The sequence below is a fragment of the Sparus aurata genome, chromosome 12 (assembly GCF_900880675.1).
Source record: "Sparus aurata chromosome 12, fSpaAur1.1, whole genome shotgun sequence".
Classification (NCBI taxonomy): domain Eukaryota; kingdom Metazoa; phylum Chordata; class Actinopteri; order Spariformes; family Sparidae; genus Sparus; species Sparus aurata.
The window spans coordinates 22,713,319-22,732,781 of NC_044198.1; the positions used below are offsets into that span (position 1 = coordinate 22,713,319).

The 19,463-nt window shown below is 43.2% G+C and overlaps 1 protein-coding gene across 2 annotated transcripts in view; it reads right to left on the reverse strand.

Moving 5' to 3' along the window:
• The window catches only part of LOC115592562 (netrin receptor UNC5D-like), a 201,848-nt gene that overhangs the window by 70,546 nt on the left and 111,839 nt on the right, over positions 1–19,463 (reverse strand). For both annotated transcript variants that reach the window (XM_030435469.1, XM_030435470.1), the window contains exon 2: positions 10,635–10,841. In XM_030435469.1, coding sequence (XP_030291329.1) covers positions 10,635–10,841 — 207 coding nt within the window. The remainder of the gene's footprint in view (positions 1–10,634; positions 10,842–19,463) is intronic.

The following is a 19,463-nucleotide window of genomic DNA, read 5'->3' on the forward strand; positions in this document are numbered from 1 at the left end:
CGAATTACAAAAGTGTTTTTTGATTGATCCAATTGTATTAATGGCTTTCAACAAATGGTTACCGCTTCTGTTGTTCATCTGTCCTACTGAAGCCTACCAGAGAGGGTTAAGCACAGTGGCTCACAGAAAGAATATCAGTGGAAGCAGGACATAACTCTGACTCTGCCCTTTCAATATCTCCGGCGGCCGCCTCTAAACGCTGCACCGTCTGCCTTTGGCAGCAGATTTGTTGTGGCTTATTACATTCACGTCTACAAACTCTGCATCATGCAAACATTATTTTCTACTTGGAGAAACTCTCTCCTCTCCTTTTAGTGAGCTATTCTCAAAATGCCACTCCGATTGCCACAGCTGTTCAAAAGGAATGAGACCAGTAATGAGGCCGGCTGAGAGGTTTAATGCCTGTGTCTCTCTGCCGGCTCGAGCTCTTACCTCACCGTTTCAAAGTTTTCATTAACCCATCAAAAGCTTCTGCTTTCTGCTCCTCCACAATATCTGCGCCTTGCAGGAGTGCTTTGCTTTTTTATGTAGAGGCAACCTAATCTGTGTAGTAACAGGGAGAGTTTGACATTTCGGGGGGGAAAAAATGCTTATTTGCTTTCTTGCCAAGAGTTAGAAGAGAAGATCAATACCACTTTTATGTGAGCGCGCTAAATACTGTATGAAGCTATTGCCAACCTGGATCGGCACAAAGACTAGGGGTGTGGAAACACCTTGCTTAACATCGTCCAAAGTTAACAAAATCCATCTACCAGCACCTCTAATGCTGTCGAGCAGGTTATGTCTGGTTTTCTTTAATCTGTTTAAAAAGTGTAAAAATGACAAATTAATGTGGTTTCTGCTGGTGGCAACAAGAAAAATCACCTCAAATTTCACCCATTTACAGGTAATGTCTTGTAATTTGAATTTCTGATGAGTAAAAATGATAACTAACAACGGAGGCTGCACATCTAATAAACTCAAACTGATGGCAGCGCCAAAATGAGAGACGCTGTTCTGATGTTTCGACGTTCAGAGTCCTCCTTTATCTCACAAACATTTCTTTATTGATAGCCGCAATATATTTCAGGTTGACAGCACACCATCGCCGAGCTAATGGTTTGTATAGCACAACAGTGTTATTATTCATAATAACTGCATAATGATAATAAATGGGCATTCATTACAGATTCTACAGCCTACACTATATATCCTGCAGCGATACATGACAACAGTGTCTGGTTTTAATCTTTAGAAGACGAGGAAACCGCAATGAACTTTTTGAACTCTTGGCCTGTGCAGACAGCGAGCTGAATAGATGGCGGCGAACTAGTCAGATAGTCATAATATCTGGGGGATTTATGGGCAGAGAGCTGTTTCAAAAACTAACAACATTCGGGGTATCTTAGCTCCAGTAGGAAATACAAAACCACAAGTCAAGAAAAGACGGTTTCTTTCAACATCTGACACTGCTGTATTTGTTGCCGTCTCTGAGAAGCTGCGAGGGGTTCGGTTACATGCACAGCGGCTCTAAATAAATGCGGTCTGGCCAGAGCAGCCAGCTGTCAAGTGCACAAGGTTGTATTAGCGGCGCAACAATAAAGTATCTGGAAGTATCTGTCTCACGTAGAACAAGGCTTAAAGTGACATTTCAGCTGAAAATAAAGCCAAAGAATACTCCTCCGTCTCCCGTGTCTACATTAGGTGACAGTATTTTGGTAAAGCATTCGTCTTTTGTGAGTAGCCTGAGTTTCCTGCAGCACAGAGACCACCAGCAGCAGCAACTTGACATGTTGGTGTTTTTTTTTTTTTACCAGAGTGTCTAGAACACAAGTGTGAGGAGAGGCACAAACACACAGTAGTTCCATTGAAATTCAAACGAGGCAACACAAAGCAAAACAAAACAAAAAAAAAGATGTGGTGAAAGAAACAGACAGAAAGAACGGGGGGTTGTTTTTTGGTGCAGCTAAAGCGACAACTTGCCTGTAGCGCAGTTTATCTTTCTAGATTATTTTGGTGTGAGTTGCTGAGTTTTCAGCACATCGGTGTCCTTTCATGACAAAAGAGATCCCAGACTCCCAAAACCACGTATCTCACTGTTCCCAAAACAGCACGACCATTGCAGCGAGCTCGCTCATGAAGGTCTGGTTATGTTCAGGCACTAAGACGACTTGGTTTGGTTTTGGAAAACATTGTGGTTTGCTTTAAAAAACCTAAATTACTTATGTAACTTCAGTTTTTCAGGGTAGTTAAAATAACACCCTTAACATTCTTAACATACTGGACATGAACAGAGGTCTCCTGGGTGAAAGACCTTTTACCCTGATTACCCCACTGCGTGGAGTTTGTTGCTCTTTATACTACTTTGCTTAACTTCCTCCTTTGCAGCTGCAATGACAACTACAACCACTAGAAGTCGCTGCTTAAAAAAGAAACATAACTATGTAATGTCGATGTATACTGTCATTTTTCTGATGAGGAAGTTTCGACAATATTGTCCGCAGAGATGTCTGCGTTATCTTAAACATAATGCAACTAAATGGCACTCTGCTCGTGGTGCTGAGAGCAAAAAAGGAAAATAATAAAAATGACCTTGGTATGCAAGTCAATCCACAGACCTTGATGTGAGCAGTTTCATGTCAGAGCTATTTTTTCTCTTCTTCTACCAGACCCGATGAGATGCTAGTTACCAATGTTAGTATTTTGGCACTTTGAGCACCACAAGACTATTTTCTTCAAGAGCGGATCAACGGCCGATATTTCCAAAACTCTGCAACTCACACCAAAAAGAACTATATGGATACAAAGCATTGCAGGTAAGAGGGAAAATATACATTTTGATTTTGGGGTGAACTGTCCCTTTAAACTATGCATTGAGTTCACATCACCGATTGCACACTGTTTTATTCTTTAGTTCTACTTCACACTGTGCATTTCTTCTGTTAGACACATTTCAGGTACCTCGTTGGAACCTAGTATTTGTGTTGTATTCTTAGAAAGAGTTTTACTTCGGCATTAAATTCTAAACAAGTCATGAGACAAACACAGCTCGCACTTGCTCATTGTCACGGAAAGTTGAGAAGTCAGGATTAGCTCCTCGCAGAGAAGATGAGCTGCAGGTATGAAATATTTATCCATTACATGGTGTTAAAAATATCTTTTTTTTCTCTGCCGCACATCTTAGAGATCGAGCAACACAACACGATTCATCCAGTTGGAGCAGTCCTCATATTGTTTTCCAGATTTTCTCCTCCTGATGGCAACAGCTATGGTACCCACAGAAGCTCCGGTTCATCTTTTTTTCTGTTTCTACATTTCTTTTTCCTGTCTGCTGCACCGTTTCCTGGAAGGCATATCCGAGCCAAGATTGAATGTGAGAAAAACAACACAATACAGAGCTAAAATATATCTCCCTCGCTGAGTTAGCTGCCTCTGGACAGACACGGCGTCTGTCCTCTGCCTCAAACCCCTGGTCAAACAACGTTAGGGCACGTGTTGTTCAGTCTGTGCGCATTTAATTCACAGCTTACTGCTTTAATAGCTTCGGCCCCCCGCTCGCTGCTGAAACCCAGGGGCCATTCTACCACCTGACTCAGACTATAATAGCTTTTACTGAGATACAGCTGTTCATCTGCCTCCTACTGATGAAGCTGGATGAGCAGCCAGAAGTGTCTCAGCTCTGGCAAGATGTTCATTTTCTCAACATGCGGCATGTAGGCCCACCTCTGCCTGTGCATAAAGCCTAAGCGGTAACACAGAAACTGTCGGTAACAGATACGGTTTAGAAACACCCACTTAAACCCCGGTCATGTCCACAGAAATCCTCTGTATCCCTCACCTGTGAATACTAAGGCATGTCCAAGCAGCAAAGCCTTACATTGCCATGCTGGGCACCGTTCTAGGGGTTTTCAACCAGAGCGCGCCAAGTTATAATACTAGCAGATGCATTTAAGCTTAGATATTTTATTTTTATTGGGGAGAGGGAGAAAAAAAAAAGGACGGACACGGAGAGGGAGTGAATGAATCAGTGCAAGTGAATAAAGGCAAAGGAAAAAAAACACATGCTATTTTTCATAAAGCAATGTTGTATAGGTATATTTTAGCAGCATAAAGCCTCACATCATGCACCATCAATAATCAAACAAGTCTTCAGTCAAGGTAGCAGCTCCGTGAGGCTGTACTTTGATCTGAATGCTAACATCAGCATGCTAACATATCACAGTGACAATGTTAGAATGCTGAAGAAAGTGTGTCATGTTTACCATGTTAAAGCATGCTAACTTCGGCTAATCAGCATGAAACAGAGTGTGTTAAAGGACCAGTGTGTAACATTTAGCGTCGAGGTTGCAAACTGCAACCAACTGAATACCCCTCGTCTCACCCTCCCCAACGGTGGTTGCTAAAAACAACATGGTGTGCTTGGTGAAAAAACACAACGATTCTCATTTTTAGATGATTATACACAAATGAAAACATATACATAAACACAATATATTTCTGCCCCTAAAGCCTCCCAAATCTTACACACTGAAAGCTCAAGTGAAATTTGATCTGGTGATGGTGCTAACGTGGAAGGTGAAGGGATCGCAGGAGTTGTTCCGTTGTTCTGTGAGGAACATGAATGTTTTTATCCAAATCCTCTGCAATCCGTTCAATCCGACTGCCACGAAATTTCACTTAAAACTGTGAAACTCTAATAAAAGCTGAACAATAACCCCTTCCCCTCCAAAAAAATCATCTTAAAATGTTACAGTCAGGGAATCACCGATCACCAAAGAATAAATGCACTGCATACTTTAAACAGTAGACGTGGAGATGTTCACTGGTTAAGTGCTGCTGGTGGCGCTGAATGAGTAGTTAGTATTCATCCTCTGGGGAATGAATGAAACCGTAAATATCTTTTCAGAATCTCAGTCATAATAAGGTTTTTCAGTCGGCAGCAAAATAATGGACTCGTGTTGAATGTAGACAGGCAGATGGCTGCATGTAGATGTGTGAATATTAAAGACAAATTCCGTATGTGAATGTGTTATATGCAGTTGTAAGGTGTTTCTGAAAATTGACACAACATTAGTACTGATCTGCTAAACCCTGTGATGAATCGCCATTTCTTTTCAACCTGTAGCAGTAATGAATGGGGGTTTTTATGTTTTCCAAACAGGCTTTTTTTTTTGAAAGAGGATCAAAGAATATAATTAGAAAGAAGTTGTTATCTAAACACATTACCAACATTTTAACACAATTACACTAAGAAGTATTGGAGAGTTTTTGCATTATTCTTGTTTCACAAAGCTGTGATATGTTGTGCAAATATCGCTGCTTTTTCATTTTCAGTGTCACAACCACAGCTTACCTGCAAACAGCATAAAGAAATATGTTGCCTAATGGAGAAACACCTGAAAGCAAAAATCATTTCACACTCCTCATTCAGTGTTGGGCTGAAAGGAGCGATGTGGACCAAAAAATTATACCACGCTTGAATGGACTCCATTGTGCACAAATGATGTATTAAGCAGTGATGATTTTAACATTTTGAAGCTATTTACTGCTTTCAGAGAGGGAGGCTGTTTGGAGTGTGCAGTCACACCACGAGTGTGGGCTGTGAAAGATGTCCAGGTCTAGTGTTCTTAAAAATCAACCGATACTGGCATTAACTCTGGGACATTTTGTTCTCATATTTTTCTTTTTCCTTTCTGAGGCATCATCCAATAAAATAGCTGTAACAGTTCCTAAATGTTTTGAAGTGATGCCAGAGATCCACTACTTTTTCTAGATCTATCTCGCACAAAACTGCTCCTTCCATTTTCAGTTTGGTTCTTTATGTGTCTGAATGTAAGGCTACTCCCTGAGACAGATTATCTTTACTTCTGACAACTAACCATTACAGCGGCTACTGCACTGTGATGATATTAAACAAAATGCCATGACTGAAGTATTTGCCTTTAAACTACTGACTTGACTACATTCATGACATTGCTCCATTAGATGTGGAGACAGTTACTGTAAGGAAAAAAGTGAAGTGCTTTTTGTAGGAGGTTTTTGTTGACCTGACACCCGATCAGTCGAACAAAAACGCAAAAAAAAATAAAGGTGAGGAAATGGATCGTGACTGTGCCAAATGGTTTATGTTTGTCTTATGGTTACGTTTAAACCTGATATAATGATGCTGCCATGTTTGTATGAGAGGGCGGAGTTGAAGGTGACACTGCTTACTCCTAGTTGGGTTTGACTGAGAACCTGACCAACACATCCAGATACCCAAATGATTGAACAGGTTGATTGCCAGTGACTACTTAAACGAGATAACCCTCGCAGCGTACCAGTTCCAGACTTTTGTCCAATGGTCGCAGTTTGTTTACGTCACGGCAAGAAACCTACTTGGTTGGTTTTAAAACATCTTATTTATGTAGCTTCAGTGATGAACGTACCTAAATCCGTCACTTACGTCACTGACCTAACCATCCATCCTTGAGTTCTCCCCCAACCTGCTCGTACTACTACTACGTCGCCCGACTTCCTCCCTTGTGGTGTTGTACTAACAAAAGCCACAAGAGGTCGCTGCTGGATAACAAACCTTTATATTGGTGTTTTTCTGATGAGAACGATCTGTAAGGACACAACGTCGTAGTGACTCCACAGTCAAAAGGTAGCCACGCTACAAGGCATACCCTGCTTCATCTGTGCATCTGTTTGACTCTGACCGGTATCATCATTTACATAACGAACATCATGTTGTATTGAAGAAGACTTGATACTAGGGAGTGAGACTATAAACTATTTAGGAAGCTGTTCACAGAGGCAATAAATCAAGTGAGAATTTGGTATTTTAGGGGTGACAAAACCAGTGAGTCGCCCCTTGCTGGTTGTTAGAATGAACGCAGGTTTGAGGCACTTTTGCATCGGCTTCACTTTACAGACCCAGAAGCCTCGTCCAAATTTTTACACAGTCACTGAATACAACTTGCTTATTTACACATCAAGCGGCTCTTAAGAACATTTTGCATTTATCTGGCGTCCTGTTTTCTGGCCACTTGGTGAATGAAAGTCCAATATTGACTCCTCTGATAGCTTTGTTTTTGCTTTACACCACCTCCTGAGGAAAAGAAAAAAGTCTCTTAATTGTTCCCATGTGTTCACCAGCTGTTAGCCTGTCTGCTGTTAAGTGCTGCGAAGGGAGCATGCAAAAGATTTTTACACCTTTTCTTTTTTTTTTTTTTTTGCGGAGAGCATCTGTGTACTGTGGCAGAAAGTGACGCCAATCCAGCATGAAGGGTGAACGGAAACTATAAAGGTAAAGCTGCTTGAAGCGACTCAAACTATGTCCTTATGGTTCGGAAAAAAACTCTCATGGTTCAAGGAAATGCTGCTGGAAGAATATATGTATATATATTTATATATATTAAGGGAGGAGGATCAAGTCATGAATCTATGTAGGCAGTTTTCTACCACTCCAAACAGCACAACTTATTTTTTTCATGCCTTCATTAAATTTAAACTTTGCAAGAGTTCCCTGTCACCTCTGCTTTGAGCTCTGGTGCTATAGCAACAGTCTGAAGAGTTGATAAGACAGGAAGCAGAACAGCACACACAAAACTTACTGGAAACTTTTACGGCATAACATTAATAATTCTGCCAAATGGTAAACAACTAACTCGGCTTAAGCTTTTTTTTCCCCCCCCATCCATCAAGGTTTTTTTTTTTCTCTCTATTTTGTGTGCTGTTTCTACATTTCTACGTCAAGGTTGCAATAAATAATACAAAATCTGATATAAAAAAGTCCACATGCACTTATGTAGTCGTATCCTCCAGCAGCTTGTGCTTCTAGGGACCTACTGTATCCGGGCTCGGTCCAGGCCCGAGTAGATCTTTCTACTTTATGAGACATGAGCAAAAAGGTGGATTTCTTTTTTCTTTTTAAGATGCTTTCCTTTTCATCTGTTATTCTCTCTCCCTCCCTCTCTCTCAGTCGGTTCCCTCCTCTATTTCTTTCCCGTCCTCGCGTCTGTCCCGGTGGAATCAGACATGAATGGTGATAAGGAGCCAGATGGGAGCGGAGCTGTGAATCCAGACTAGAGGCAGTAAGAATTTAGAGGACCATTGTTAACTCTGGTGGTGGTGGTGGTGGTGGTGGGAGGGGGGAAGGTATTGATTGGTTGTGTGTGTCAAGCGAAGCATCGACGCTGGTTAGCTAATAGCGGCCGTGGCGAGGCTCATAAATACGTTGCCTTCATCTTTAACTCTTTCAACAAGTTATCCTCTAATTAGACGGTGGTCATTTGATGTCCGGCGCAGACCTAATTATTAGTGTTGCTAATATTTGTATGTTTTTTCTTCAGCTCACAAAGATAGTAGATAAGGGCCGTGCATTACGATTACTGAGAAGTCAGACTGGGACCTTAATTAACCCCGATGCTTTGAACTCAACTTTCCTCCCAATGGAATCAAAACTTTTCACCACATACACTTGATAATCAGTCTGTTTAATTACAATACATTTGAGGAGAGTATGCTTCATTTTCTTTTGTGCCATTTTTTTTTTTTTTTTTTGCTGTATAAACATAATTGAGTTCATGAGACACGCAACACCCATTGTGAGGTGATGCAACGGAAACATACAAGGGCCTCGGAAAGGAAAAGGGAAATTCTGCTTTGTAGTTTCGTGCGAGTTCATTTTTCTACAAGTTAAAACAACAACAACCGCATTTCATCACGTTGCGTCAGCACGAGACAAGAGTACAAAGTCGAACCCTAAAAATTGAACAAGTAGGTGCCTTTCATGGCCTAACAGTTGTCATTTCGGTTTAAAATCAGAGCTCGACACACGAGCGCGCGCTAAAGAAGCGAGGCGAAATACTTCTGCGGGGTTGGACACGGCTGCAGGCATTGTCACAAAGCCCCCGTTTGCAAAGTTCACTCTTAAGACTTCGGTCCTTGCTATGAGACATACTGTGTGAACGTTGTCCTCGTAAGCTAAAGTGACAGGAGGAAGGAAGTTGTATGTCTGTCCTGTATTATCTATGTGTGTACAGCATGTTTGTGGATCTTTACTGGGGCTGGGCATCATTCAAATGTTGTTTTCTTTGGTTCTTCAGTACTGGTATTGTTTCTTTTTCATTACCAAAGAATTATTTTAAGTCTAAATTCAGGACAGTAAAAGAAACACATGTTTTAAATATAATCATATTGTCCATAGAGCGGCAACAGTATCGCTGCAAACCCAGTGATATCTTGCTGGAAACAGTCGCTCAAATGTCAATAAAAAAAATAACTCTCCTGACATCAAATTACCGAGTGAGGTTTTGAAAGAATAAAGAACAAAGACATCACTCAGCGTCAGACGTCCTTCCTCTGCTGATGTGATTCACTGTCTGCAGGTACGGCTGCTCCAGGGAGGAGGGGCTCGTTTGTCTCAAGGATTTTCCACATTTTAAGATGCGTGTATGTCTCAAACCGAGCTGAACAGTTAAACTACCTACAGGCAGCTTTCAGCTTTAGTGTGCCGGAAGCTTTTCAGTCACAGTTCACTATCAGCTCGGCTTGCTGTAAAACAGACACAGTGGACAGAGCGGGTTAAAATACCGCTGTCGACATTTTGACATGTTTATAGTTGTTGAACAGGTGTCTTGATGAAGAAGTGACTTTTTACATGCAAAGGATTTATTGCAGCAGAATGTTCTCAAATAAAGGTGGAGTTAGTTTCACCTGCTTCACTTTCTCGCCTCCCCTGCAGCCTCTCCGCTCCGCTAACTTCTCTTTGTGTGTACATTAATAATAAAAGAACAGTTAATGTTTGTCACAGCGATGGGATGTAAAGGTTTAGCCACTTGGCCCGTTGAATATGAACATTTTGGCACCCCATCCCTATCCTGATCAATACCTTTTTCATTACCAATTTGATCAAATCCATTTGAACAGAAAGGAAATTACATTACTCATCGCGGTTCAAGTACACGCTTAGAGGGAGGGACACTGTTCAAAGACACGTGAGCATGCATGGACTTAAATGAAGAAACTGATATCTACAGAATTAGTATCTGCACAGTTCTGGACTAAAGAAGAAGAAGAAGAAGAAGCAGAAGAAGAAGAAGCAGAAGAAGAAGAAGGGAATGACCGCGTCCATGGCGTTTGCGGTGCAGTAAAACAGCAGCAGAGTGAGACCTCTTAATTACTCTGTGCTAGAGAGCAGCTAGCCCAGGCCTGAAGACCATCCACTGTGTCAACTTGATGTGTACTTCGTCCTTTAACCTGCCCGCCTATAAGAAACATGTCTGCTGTCAGAAAACACACTCCATTGCAGCTACAGAGTATACATCCTCGCGGTGGCACCAAGCAGCACAGAGTTCACCTCGTTATCTGTGCAGAGAAATAATGAGCCCCGTTGCCGGGAATGACGTACTGTTTTTTTTCCTCTCTACGTTGTGTAACGTTAGGCGGCCAATCAGCGCCATTGTTAGATCTCGGTACAAGCATGTTGTGTGCTTGCTGTGGCTTACTGAAGATGACGAGATTTACTTCTGAAATAGCGAAATTCAGCACAAAATGACACGACATTGTTCGATACACGGGAGTAACGACACAATGTGGCTGGTGCTGCGAAAACACGGCATCACAATGTAAATCTGCAGAAGTATTTATTTATCCGGTGCACGCTGTACCTGTCCCCATGTCGGTGTGCTCCTGGGACATGTGCTGGCTCTGGTGGACCCATTCGCCGTTGCACTTGAAGAAGATCTGAAGAGCGGGCCGAGCTTGACACCGGAGCTTGATGGGGTTGCTCTTGACGATGTAAGCGTCGACGGGCTCCTCCAGGAAGTGGGGCAGCGTCCCGGACTGGCCATGCTGCAGGGATTCACCTCGGGGACCTGAGGCGCAAAATGAGAACGAAAGAAGAGTTAGACGAATCGGCCGGACGAAACTGATTAGAAAAGCAACAACAGCATCTCAGGTTCCTTCCATGCCCAAACACCCTGCAGTTAAATCTTCAACACAGCCACAAAAAAACAGCCTAAAAACTAACTTTCTGTCGTCCCCCCCGGCTTCCACTATCCCTCACCCTCTCCCTCCCCTCTTGAAACAAGACCCAACTGGTAGCCATTCCTCCTCACAGAGACGTCTTCCTCAAGCAATTCACTTGGGAGCACGGCGTGAGAAATAACACAAACAGCAAAACATCACCCAATCCCCGACCATCCATTCTCCCTCACAGCATTACAATGCAATCATTTACAGGAAGTCTTCGGTAGAGAAAATCCTCCCGATGCGCCGCGGTGTTTAATATTTGAAGTAATTCAGGGACGTGCAGACAATGCCACGGGGCATTTTTTGCAGAGTGCCAGGCTGCGCTTTGTTTTGCAAATCTGCAAAAACACGTGCGATAATTAAAGTACCTTATTTAGCTTTTAATAATTTATGTCATTAGTGTTTTTGTTTGTTAACATACTCTTCTATTTTTCCAGTCATGAGGGGGTTTAACTCCTCTGGGAGATCTACGATGGTACATAACGGTGATCTGCACTGTTGCCTCAACATATGCCACGTTTTTCCTCTCTGTATGAGTATAACACGAAAGTGACGGTAGGATAAAGTTTTGTAGGATGGAGAGAAATCTAGATTTCAAAGGAGTTTCTAGGGAGGACCCTCGAGAGAAGTGGCTCACCTGAGACATTCAGCAGGTTATAATTTCAATAAAATGACTGTATTAAAGGGCCCAAATTGTAGAAATGTCCCCCTCTCTTTTGGATTACAGAGCAGGTTGAGGTGCTCTACGATTTCTGTGAAAGTATTAAAACGCTCAATACGCAGAGAAATGCACTTTAACTGTAAGGTTGTGATGTCACAACTACGCAGTCACCGCCCTCAGCCACGCCCCCATCGGCTGAGCTCATGTGTCATCACAGAGGGTGGCGCCGGCTTAAAGAGACAGGCGCTTAGATTGAGAGGGTGAATAGAGGTGCTGCAGCAATGGACAACATGAGAAAGATAGTGTGTTTTTTGAGCATCAACACTGTGAAAATGGACCCTAAACTGGCTGCAGGAGATTGTTGTGTTCATAGTCCTGTTTAAATGAATTTATGATGAAAAACATAATCGCTTAACACAAGTCTTGCATTTGCGTGATGACGTCAGTAGATAACGTGACGTGTGGCGCCAATGCGTGATGGCGCCACTGAAGCAGGGTGCTACCTGTCAGAGGAAGACGAAGAGAAGCATGTTGAGTTTTGGAAGATACTCCAAAGTAACTGCACAACAGGCAAAATCAGAGAAATATTTCTCCTGCAGATGAAACCATTGGAAACACCTCTGGACTCTGCGGGATATGAAGAATTTGGAGATACTCAATGAGCAGAAATACCACTGCATGATATTACAACGTTTTCTCAGAAGTACACTTCAAGTGCTGACAACCACTGAGGTGTTAACAATGTCAACAAACAGATCCATTTTACCTGTAAGAATACTAAAAAAGTATAAATGACAGGAATGAAACACGCCATTGAAACCAAACAGCATCGGGACGTCCTCCTGTTGATCGGGCGGGTCTGCAGCGGTCCTGTGAGGACTCCTTTGATCTCTCGGATGTCGGGTGTTCACTAAAGACAGATAATTCAGCTAAAGAATTCACCGGCAGCTCACCGGCGAACACATTAACAGGCATTACTCCCCTTCACTTCCTGCCCGTCTGAGGTGCGTTCCAGTCAACGCACGTTTTGCTACTTCTGAAGCCCCGCAAGTGTAATTACACTCTGACTAATCCCCCTAGTTCGCTGGAACCTCTTTCATGCAAGTGTGAAGGCTTTGGTGAGGCAAACCGTCCCGCGCCCGCCCGCCCGCCCGCCAGCCAGCCCCTCCCGATCCCAACTGATGGGTGTACCTCTGAAAACCCCATCAGGATTAGAGAGCCCACTCTCTCTTTCTCTCTCCCTGCTCTCCAGCTAATCTAATCCTCCTACCTTTCCTGCCGGATGTCTCCTGATTGAGGGGAATAGATAAAAGACTCTGTTTGATTCCCCGGCTGTGAAAATCACAGCGCTCGCTCAGTGTTTCCTCTCCCCTCCATGTGACACGTTCACATTCTCTCTCCCTCTCATTCCTGGAACTGAGGCTGAACAAAGAGACATGCTTTAATTTCAAAATGACTGGCCCCAGGCAAGCTTCTTCTCGTACAGTGCGCACCAATTTGTTTGTGCGCACAGAGCATTGACACGGCGCGTTTGTGTTCGGATGGATGCAAAACACAGACGTGAGTGCGCATTCGGGAGATGATAGACGGCAACACGAGTACTCTAACACGCGGTCGTCGCGCAAAGTCACGGGCGCCCATGTAATGAGTCATTTGTTAATAGATCAGGTATTATCCCGATGTTTGCCAACATGACAGTTTAATGCCACTGTACCTCGAATAATGCCTCGGATAGTCTCATCAGCTGCAGTGAAGGTTTAGTAGAGCATCGCGGGCTTTATTCCATAGTTAGTTGTCTGTAAGCCTTTTTCATTTTTTATTCAGCAGGTGGGATAGTATTCCAGCAGACAGATTAGGTGAGACACAAGAAAAGACACTCTGGTGTGATTTAACCTCAGGCTGGCGGTGGGACATGTCACTCTAGGGGGAAACAGAAGCACTTAACTGTCTCTTGGAGCAGTGTAACGCTGACTTTGATCTTAAAATAGCTGAATATAGAACACAAAGTGCAACACCGAGCGAGGACTATAGGACGCCTCCCACCTTGTGGACACATGGAAATTGGAAAAGTCACACTGTTGTCACGTGAGATGCGGCTCAGAGAAAGAGAGTCCGATGGTGTTAACTTGAGCTGGGTCGGCCAATCACCGCGATTGTCCTTTGATTAAATGCAAAGTGGGATTGGCCTTCTACCACTGCAGCAGCAAAAAGCCATACAATCTGTGGTGTGGTTAATTCGAGGGCGGTGTAATTGACAAAGGGGTGGTGGTAAAAGTACGGCTTCACAACTGACCTGAAGGATTATTGCAAGAAACACTGGGGACGTGTGTAACAAGATAAAGATGGTCTTTAAGCATGGAGGAAAGTTCGGGGTGGACAGCTGCAACCACTAATAGATTAACCACCAACTATTTTGATATTGATTTTCAAGGAAAAAAAGAGTCTGGTTTCTTTCCTCCTCTATGACCGTAAGCTCAATATTTTTGTGTTGTGGACAAAACAAGATATTTGAGGACGCAACGTCGGGATTTGGAAATGTTTATTGACATTTGAGCGACCTTTGTGACAACTAAACAAGAGAAATAATCAACAGATTAACCGAAAATGAAAATAATCATTTTCTGCGACCCTCATTTGCACCAGTTGAGATGATTTCTTCCTCATCTTTTGTGTGTTTAAACTTTGCTTGGACTTCGTTGGAATGAGAAACGCTTCAGGCGGGCGTGTCTCTGGGCTAGGTTTCGCGACCTGATATGGATTCCCTGCTGACGTTGCCTTAATTAGCAATCATGTTGCAGTTAAATTTTTTCATTATGTGTTGATTCTGGGGGCCCCGGTGGACAGAGGAAACACGAGCACACCACTGCCCGATGTCTAAAGATCCTGATCTCACCAGTTTCCAAAAGAATGCTTCATCAACTAGTTTTATTTTTGTTTTTTAAACACAGCTGTTTTTGCGGGATGCCCGACAATGAGGTAATGTGGCGGTGTAAGATTAATACCTGTAATATGACCAACCGGACTGCAGAGGAGCTTCTGACCTCGGGCTCCTCGGTTCATCCTCAGCACTCGTCCATAAAAATAGCTCTAATTTGACGACTTATTCAACCGGCATTAAGACAGAATCCGACCCGGTGACAGACAGGATGAACACCTATAATAATTATATAGAAAGGGCCAATCTTCTTGTTTGCCTGTTCAAAACTACTTGCGGTATGTTTAAGTAAGAAGGTATTAAATTAAGTATTTCACTGGCATTGGTTTCACTTTGAGGTTACCGGTATCATCATTTTTTCAATCGACACCCAGCCTCAGTGCCGACAGTGCTGCGCTCATCTACAGGCCTGTTTCTGGTTCATCTGCATGTTTTCCCGGGAAAGGAGAAGACCAACAGCTCTCCTCAATATGTTTCGCCGCTGTCAATCAGGAGCCCGTCGTGCCCCGCGCTTCACAGTTTTCTCGCTGATCTACAACCAGCGCCTCAGCCCCGGCAATAACATATAAGGGGCAGAGATACATCGAGCCCAGTCTGGGAGGAAAACAAGACATCACTGCCAAAGGGCTGAGTGATGGCTCTATCAGACACCCTCTCTCCTTCTTTTCGTTCTCTGCCTCTCAGCACACAAACAAACTTTTGTCCTGCAACTGCATCCGCCGCGGTGCAAACCTGCGAGGGGAGAGGCTTTTCATTTCCTCAAGTACTGCAAGCACTCCCCATCCTTTCACATGCAAAAATTAAAAAATCAAGTGCGGTCTCTTATGTCAGTTCAGTGTATTCATAGCTTTTAGTGGAAATCTAAAAGAAATGAGGGGGAAAGAGCCCCGAGCCGACTGGACTAATTTGGGAGAGCCTTTGGGTGATTGCCCAGGCTGTCTCACACAGAGGAGGATGACTGCTGCTCCAGCAAACTCGGAGAGATTTGGAGAAGCTGAAGGCAGCAGCCAGACTGCTGTTTGCCAAACTCTCCTCCACCTTCAGCTAGGGATGGGAATGAATAAGATTTCAGTGATTCACCTTATTGGCCTGATGCTTCATTGTTTCATACTGATTTTTGATCTAAAAAAAAAAAAAAGTAAGCTTCCAAAAAAAGGCGGCGAGCGAGCTGTAGCAACGGTCTGTCATCATTTTAAAATCGTTAAGATTAGAAAATATATTTTTGCAACAGTTTTCATTGAGGCTTTCATAGAGGCGGAAAACAATCTAATCCTGCCCGTGGCACTAATTTTGTTATAACACAGGATATTAACGCCTGCTAACGAACGTGCTGCTCGGTTCGGAAACACTGGCACTTGTGAAATTAAAGTCCATGTTGCGCAGAGAGATGATTCACCATATTGCTGGATCCACACTGACTTGAAGGTATAATTTCACATGGTTGTCATTTTATCTTATATTCTTTAAATCCATGACTCCATTAGATCAGTTTAACGTCATGATTTGTTGTCATTTACATTTTCAAATTCTTCTTAAAAAAACACAACAGCTTGACTTCATCCTGGTGGCCTTTTGCAGGTATTGGTTACGCAAATTCAGATAATACTCACCACAAATAAAGTTTCCAACAAGTCCAACAAGGAATACCTCCTTTTAGGAATTCAAAAATTGGCAAAAAACAACTGTTGGAGATCAAATCTGTCATGAGGAAAGCATCTTACCGAACGCAATCGATAAAGGATCTTTGAAAACGAAAACAAACCCAACATCTCAGACACTGGAGTTACCTCCCTTACCACACAGTGGATAATCTTCATGTTATCTAGTGTAATTGTTTCCTGTCTTTGGACGGGAGTTGGATATCACTAATATGAATAGGTGATGTAAAATACAAGCTAATAATACCCTACTCTGGACAATTTCTTCCTCTCCACTACAATACCACGCACTAGATTGATGTCATTATTTTCGAGTGTGCATTTTTCGAATCAGTTTATCAATTCCAAACTTATATCCTGCCTGACGTCCTGCTGTCCTGTTTCCATCTCAAATGCCAGCTGATCCTCTGGATAACTGACTTCCTGACACAGAGTTTGCAGTCAGTCAGGATCAACGGTAGGTGCTCTAATAGTTTCCCCAGAAACACTGGGCCCCAGCTGGCATGTGTCCTCACCCCGCTGCTTGTTCTGCACAGAAGCGAGCAGGACAGTGTGTACACCAACACCCCCACCCGCTCCAATCCCATGTCATCAAATTTTCAGATGACACGGACCTTCTCTCTCCCTCCTGCTCAGACTCAAGATCATGACCAAGTACAGTACTGACTGAGTTCATCCGGCGAACAACCCCGGCCTGGATTACAAGATCGCAGAAACACAAAGGCTTTAGAAAGCTTCTCAAGGTGCAACTTCAGTACAACAACAGCGAGCCTGTCGAAAATTAACAATCAACAGTTCGAGTCCCTTTAGATTATCAGGGCGATTCTCACAACCTCGTCTAACCTCATCGCTGTCAGCTTCACAAGCTTTTCACTCGCTGCTGGTTCCACTCACCGGATATCAAATGATAAGAAGCATCATCATCGGAGCATTGTAGCTAACAATAACGACGCAACCAATGAAGCTCCGCCACAATTTAGCAATGACAAACAGCTAAAAAAAATCCAGCGGCAATGTGAACAACACACCCTGCGCAGAGACTTTAAAAACTCCAGCTCCTGGGATGCAGAGCTGATTGCAGAGAGATCCTCAAAGAGGCTGTTGCCTTCTGAACCTGAACCTCTTTCCACCGTCGCACTCTGCAGGAAGCACTCGTTACTCTTCATGAAAAACAAAAGCCCTCTCGTATGCATGGGATACTGAACACAGGTTAAATCTTTGGACAGCTTGTGCAAAAACAATTTTTAACCTGGGCCTTTGTTTTTGTACATGGCAGCTTTGTGCCACCTGCCTAACAGAGTCTCCATGTTGTAACATCATTCGAATGTTGCAGTTGAGACTCCCTCATCCTTTCCTTTCTTTTTTCTTCATCTCGTAAAGGTGTAATTTGTAATTTCAGCCAGAATTCAAAGGTAGCTTCAACACTACAGGGGGCAGCGGAGCTTCTTACTGCTGCTGAGAACACTCTTTGTTCTAGCTACCTATAGCAGCCACCTGCTGTTAGCAAGTAGCTACGTTAGCCCCTAGGCACTTCTGCACACTTCACAGCAGACGTTTGGACTTGTTGAAGCAGGAAATGCACAGGTGGAATTAATAACATTAATTATGGCTGCATTTCATGAACCGGTTCCAGGACTCTGGCGGGCGAAAAGCAGCGTGTGGCGCCGCAATACTGACACATCCTACTCTGTGAATTGAGTATTTATTGGGACCAAAGCAGAGGTGGTTGTGGAAAGACAAATACAAATGTTCTGGTGAGTCTGAATTTGTTCATGTGGAGCGTGAATGAAGTGTGTTTTACGATGAGGTGACGAGGCAGCTAAGCTCATCTTAGTGTGGTAAAAGAGAGAAACTTGACTTCAGCAGGTGCACGGTTGTTTTATTTCTGTTGGTGTTAGAAAAAACCTCCTTTCTTTCCATTTTGTGAGTTTATTAGACTAAGTTGAGAACTGGTCGCAGTGGGCTATCAGAATACTCCCTCCTGTGATTCACAGCGGGGCTAGGAGACAGGGTGGACTGGGGCTAGCTAGTTAGCATGCTAGCTTCAGTAGAAATCTCTACAACACAGCACGTAGACGTCTTTCAGTGTCGTTTCGTCACACTGTTGATAACGTGAGCTCATTCGTTAGATATTTTAAACAGATATTCTGAACATATCTTACAATTTGCCCCCTTTGGAAAAAGGGTCTTAGCTATTAGCACTTTCTGACAACGTTAAAGACCGACTGTTTGTTTGCCCGAGGGATGGCAGACCATCTGCTTGCATCTATGTTAACCAACAGCAGGTGGGACGCCTGTAGTTACAGCAGTACGCCATGTTCCTACCTGCGGCCAGGGTGTGGGCGGATTAAGGTAAACAGGCTTGATCATTTGTGTTAACACATTCACACTAAACATGTTTGCGAGATAAAACGGGCATACATGACCTCGCACATGCAGTTTGAGCAACCACAACCACCCTCTGCACTTTGCCTGTTTTTTTCTTTTTTTTCGATGCAAGTTTACTTATTCGTGTCCCTTCCGCGCCCACCATTTCAGCTGCTCCTCATAAACGATGCTCATTAAAGCGTGCCGAATTCAAATTACCACTCCCACGATGGCACATGTGTGATCTCTGATTTCAAACCTCCAACAGGTGTGAGGCACAGAAAAAAAAACACAAACATGAATCTCCTGGCTAATACCGAGTGCGAATTACCAGCGTGAACGGAGAGAGGGAGGGAAAAAAGTGGAGGCAGTGTGGGAGAGTGGGAGAGAACATATGGCTTTAATAAAATGCAACATTGCCTTAATGCGTTGTCCAACAGCCAGTGGCTCCGAGCCTAAAACATTCTAACTGAACATCTAATTTTTGGGAATTATTCATACATGTGAGGAACTGGCAGTCCTTTAATATGCTGCCATTTTAAAATGATAACAACTAACAGACATCATGCATCACCAGTTTCTGTTTAAACTTGTTAAAAAAAAAAAAAAAAAAAAAACTGGACAGAAGTGCAGGAAAGTTCTCCGACTCTCCAACTCGCTCGACGGCGTTCGGAGCTAATAAGCAGAAAGCAGCTGCCTAGCCCCGAATTACCAAACAAATCTAATAATTAATTCGTAGTTGGTTAATTAAGAGTCAGTGGCATAATTATTTGTTAATTACCTCACCGTGTCGACACCTCGGCAACAGGTTGGAGAAATAAGGTGCGCGGTTAGTTGGTGCAGT